This window comes from Glycine max, chromosome 17 (assembly GCF_000004515.6).
Source record: "Glycine max cultivar Williams 82 chromosome 17, Glycine_max_v4.0, whole genome shotgun sequence".
Lineage (NCBI taxonomy): Eukaryota > Viridiplantae > Streptophyta > Magnoliopsida > Fabales > Fabaceae > Glycine > Glycine max.
The window spans coordinates 34,678,554-34,683,091 of NC_038253.2; the positions used below are offsets into that span (position 1 = coordinate 34,678,554).

The 4,538-nt window shown below is 38.9% G+C and overlaps 1 protein-coding gene across 1 annotated transcript; it reads left to right on the forward strand.

The window, feature by feature from the left end:
- The first annotated feature begins 318 nt into the window (after positions 1 to 318).
- Positions 319 to 4,002, forward strand: LOC100819226 (EIN3-binding F-box protein 1). Its single transcript, XM_041011059.1, has 2 exons — positions 319 to 732; positions 1,330 to 4,002. The coding sequence occupies exons 1-2, from the start codon at positions 708 to 710 to the stop codon at positions 3,237 to 3,239; spliced, it is 1,935 nt and encodes a 644-aa protein (XP_040866993.1). The 5' UTR covers positions 319 to 707; the 3' UTR covers positions 3,240 to 4,002.
- Positions 4,003 to 4,538: the final 536 nt, after the last annotated feature.

Below are 4,538 nucleotides of genomic sequence, written 5' to 3' on the forward strand. Positions count from 1 at the left end.
TTAAAATTATTATTTTTTTAGAGATTCAATATAAAAAAATTATGAAAGTATAAATATAAAATTTAATTATTTATTAAGGATAAAAAATATTTTAGCCTAAAAAAATTTATCATTTAACCTTTTACATTTCATATACAAGTTTACAAAATAAATGTTAAAAACAGCACAATATCATCAATAAAAGCAGAAACTAGTAACTACCCCTAAAAAGAAGACAAATGCTACAAACCATCTTTTCATATTAAAAATGAACATTAAAATCAACTCATAAAAAAAGAGAGAAAAATAAAACCCACGAGCCACATTGGCATCTGGTTTCTGGTTTTTGGTGGTGGGGGGGGAAAAAGAATATTACAAAAAAACCCCACTATGCACAGATACATTGCATGTAGGAAACCGTTCAGTGTACGGGAATCTCTTTCTCTTTGCCATAAAAGCCTTCCTTTTCCCAAACACTAACCCTTCATTAATTTTTTTCTCCAACTCTTCTCTGTTCTTTTTTTTTGCCCTATCTAATTAGGGTTCCCGCGATTTCAAACCTTAATTTCTTCGATTACTCTCTCTTTCCATCTCATGCGTTCTTGCTCTCAACAACAATCACCCACCGCCATCGAAGTCTTCGTTCTTTTCTTCTTCTTCACTCTCCTTTTTTCTCTCGTTCGAGGGTTCTTTCGTGGGGAACCCTGCAGATTTCACCACTCGTGCACATGTCCAAAGTTCTCGGCTTTTCCGGTGAGTTCATCGATTCCGAGCGTTTTTTTTATCTGATTTGCGTGATGGGTGTTCCGTTTTGCCCCGTAATTTTGTGGATTTTAGATTTTTGGGTTATGATTTTGCGGTGTATAGAAGGTTATTCGTTGATGATGATTATAAAAAGAATTGATCTTTTGGGGAAAAAAGTTCATGGATTGACCTTAGTTTTTGTTTAAAAAAATATGGGTCATGGATGATCATGTGGGGTAGATGGGGTAGTAAAGATTTGGGATTTTGAATTGGGTGATTAAGATTTTGTTTGATGTATGGAGGTGATCTGATTTTATTTATGAATCGTTTTGATTTCTTAGAGGAGCTGATAGGAGGTGTAAATATATTCGTAGTCTAATTTGTTGACGACATAGTGAGATATATTTAGCACGTGATAGGTATTTTTTAAGGATTTTGTGTTTTGTGATCTTTGCAGCCGATGGTTCTTGTTTAGTAGATTGTTTTGTATGTTAGGATTTCTATTGTTTGTTAAAAAATTTCATTTATGAATAGATACTTAGATATGCTATGTTTATGTGTTGAATTTGTGCTTTTCTGACGTTGTGAATATGTTTGGGTTCTCAGGAGTTGACGATTTTTGCCCGATGGGATCAATATATGCCAACCCCAAGGAAGCAAGTTTCTTCTTGCCTCTTGGCCCTCAAGTTGATGTATACTTTCCTCCTCGGAAGAGATCGCGTGTCAACACTCCATTCGTTTTCGATGGAGAATGGTTTGAGCAAAAGCCGAAAACCTCTGTTGAAGCCTTGCCAGATGAGTGTCTCTTTGAGATCTTTAGGAGGTTGCCTTCTGGGGAAGACAGGAGTGCATGTGCCTGTGTTTCCAAGCGATGGCTTATGCTTCTAAGCAGTATTTGCAAAAATGAAATCTGTGTTAACAAAAATGCCACTGTAGAGACCATTGAAAAGGAGGGTGATGATGTAGAATTTGGAGGTGAGGGATATCTCTCTCGAAGCTTGGAAGGAAAGAAGGCAACAGATGTTAGACTAGCTGCCATAGCTGTTGGGACTTCGTCTCGGGGAGGATTGGGGAAGCTCTCAATCCGTGGAAGCAACATGGTTCGTGGGGTGACTAGTCATGGTCTCAAGGCTGTTGCTCGTGGATGCCCTTCTTTGAAGGCTCTTTCTCTATGGAATGTTGCTACCGTTGGTGATGAGGGCCTAATTGAGATTGCTAATGGATGCCACCAGCTAGAGAAGCTTGACCTTTGCAAGTGCCCTGCAATTACTGATAAGGCTTTGGTTGCAATTGCAAAGAACTGCCAGAATCTGACTGAGTTGTCATTTGAATCTTGCCCTAACATTGGTAATGAAGGTCTACGAGCTATTGGGAAGTTATGCTCCAATCTGAAGTCCATATCCATCAAGGACTGCACTGGTGTTAGTGATCACGGAATTGCTGGATTGCTTTCTTCAACTTCTTTGGTTCTATCAAAGGTGAAGCTCCAGGCATTGACTGTTTCAGATCTCTCTCTAGCTGTTATTGGTCATTATGGCAAGTCAGTTACTGATCTTGTCCTTAATTGCCTCCCAAATGTCAGCGAGAGGGGGTTCTGGGTCATGGGTAATGGTAATGGATTGCAGAAGCTAAAATCACTTACAGTTGCATCTTGCAAAGGAGTAACAGATATTGGGCTTGAAGCTGTAGGAAAGGGTTGTCCAAATCTGAAAATTGCACACCTCCACAAGTGTGCATTTCTGTCAGACAATGGGTTGATGTCATTCGCCAAGGCTGCTTCATCACTTGAAAGCCTACGATTGGAAGAGTGCCACAGAATTACCCAACTTGGGTTTTTTGGTGTCCTTTTTAACTGTGGTGCAAAATTGAAGGCTATCTCTTTGGTGAGCTGCTATGGGATCAAAGATCTGAACTTGGTGTTGCCAACAGTATCTCCATGTGAATCACTTCGGTCGTTGTCTATCAGTAACTGTTCTGGATTTGGCAACGCCTCCCTGTCTGTATTGGGAAAGCTGTGCCCTCAGCTTCAGCATGTTGAATTGAGTGGACTTGAGGGAGTGACAGATGCAGGGCTTCTTCCACTCCTTGAGAGTTCCGAGGCTGGTTTGGTTAAAGTGAACCTTAGTGGTTGCACAAACATTACCGACAAAGTAGTTTCATCCTTGGCCAATCTGCATGGTTGGACTCTTGAGAATCTAAACCTTGATGGTTGCAAAAATATCAGTGATGCTAGCTTGATGGCAATTGCTGAAAACTGTGCATTGCTATGTGATCTTGATGTCTCCAAGTGCACAATCACTGATGCTGGGATTGCAGTCCTGGCACATGCCGAACAGATTAATCTGCAAATCCTTTCTTTGTCAGGTTGCACTTTGGTCTCAGACAGGAGCTTAACCGCTCTGAGAAAATTAGGCCACACCCTTTTGGGACTAAACATCCAACACTGCAATGCAATCAACAACAGCACGGTTGACACACTTGTGGAGTTTCTCTGGAGGTGTGACATCCTCTCCTGAGCTGAAAGAAGAACTAATCTCACTTGCAATTTAGGCCAGGATCACATCATGCAGGAAGCTTGTTATGCTTAGTGTTGCACAGTAGTTTATTTTAGGTCCTTAACAGGTCTTCATCATCCAGCGACTTGGTTCCTTTTTACCGGAGTGTGCAGTCATTTAACTCTCATTTTTGCAGGTTCCTTCAACAGGAAATCTGTTCTTTTTGGCATCCATTGCCACCTTTTAAATGGCTGCATATCTGAGAACATAGCTACCGGGTTCTGGAGTTAGGAATCTTTGTTACTGGTGTTGGCACCTGATGTTTTTAGCTCGGCTTTGCATCGGTTTTGCCACCATGTGTGTCTTAGTTTTCTAAGTTTTTACAGCTACCTGTACCACTGTATCAGTCTTTGTTTACCAAATGTGTCATGTGGTTGAACTATGTTCTTCACATGATGTTTGGGTATCAGTTTTACTCGAAGGGCAGGTTAGAAGTTTCAGTGTCATGTGCTGTTATTAGGGTGGTTGCAGTTGTCAAGGTCGGTGTTTATGAAGTCTTGTTTTTAGGGGCTTGGCTGTGGCAGCAAGCTATATAGGTCTGCCATAACCACAACCTTTTTGTCCCTTTGGGAAGGGTTGTTATTTTTACCAAGTCCTAGTTTTTTAAGGCTTCATTTTTTTGAACTTGGCAACTGCTCCTCCTATATTGTCTAATGATGTTCATACCTGCCCTTTGTTCTGTATGTTATGAAATGTAATGAAATAAATAAAATTTTCAGTCTCATTCCAAGTTGCTAGAACAGATGTGATGGTATCTCCCTAAACTTTGATTATACCCTTTATACTTACTAGTTAGAAGACTTAGCACGCTAATTAAGTAATATTTATCCATATGGAGAAGCTTGATACATCTAGATTAAGGTTAAAATGTAAGGAACTTTTGTAATAGATCTAGCAACCTAGTGGGCGAGATTCCTACTAACTCAGATTGTACGAAGTCTTGTACAGTGTTTGAATGAGTTAATTGGAGACAAGTGATAGCAATAAGAAATAGGGGAAGAAAGAGACAGAAATAAGTTGGGAAATAAAGTTGAAATAAGATGGAAAAAAAAACATCTATTGTTTAGATAGATAGAAAGCAAGAGTTGAGTAAAAATTATTAGAGGAAAAGAGTAAAAACAATAAGTTATAAGTATATTGATAAAACTTAAATTTGTTGTTATAAAGAAACATTTATTGAATATTTTATATGCTTTATATTTAAATAGAATAATATTTAACATTAGGAATCATTAAAAATCAATACTTAGCACCTCTCCA

What these genes read in the sequence shown, in the direction of transcription:
- LOC100819226 (XM_041011059.1), top strand. Translation starts at nt 708, where the DNA reads ATGTCCAAAGTTCTCGGCTTTTCCG. An exon ending in CAAAGTTCTCGGCTTTTCCG is followed by an intron (nt 733 to 1,329) that starts GTGAGTTCATCG and finishes TTGGGTTCTCAG; the next exon opens with GAGTTGACGATTTTTGCCCG.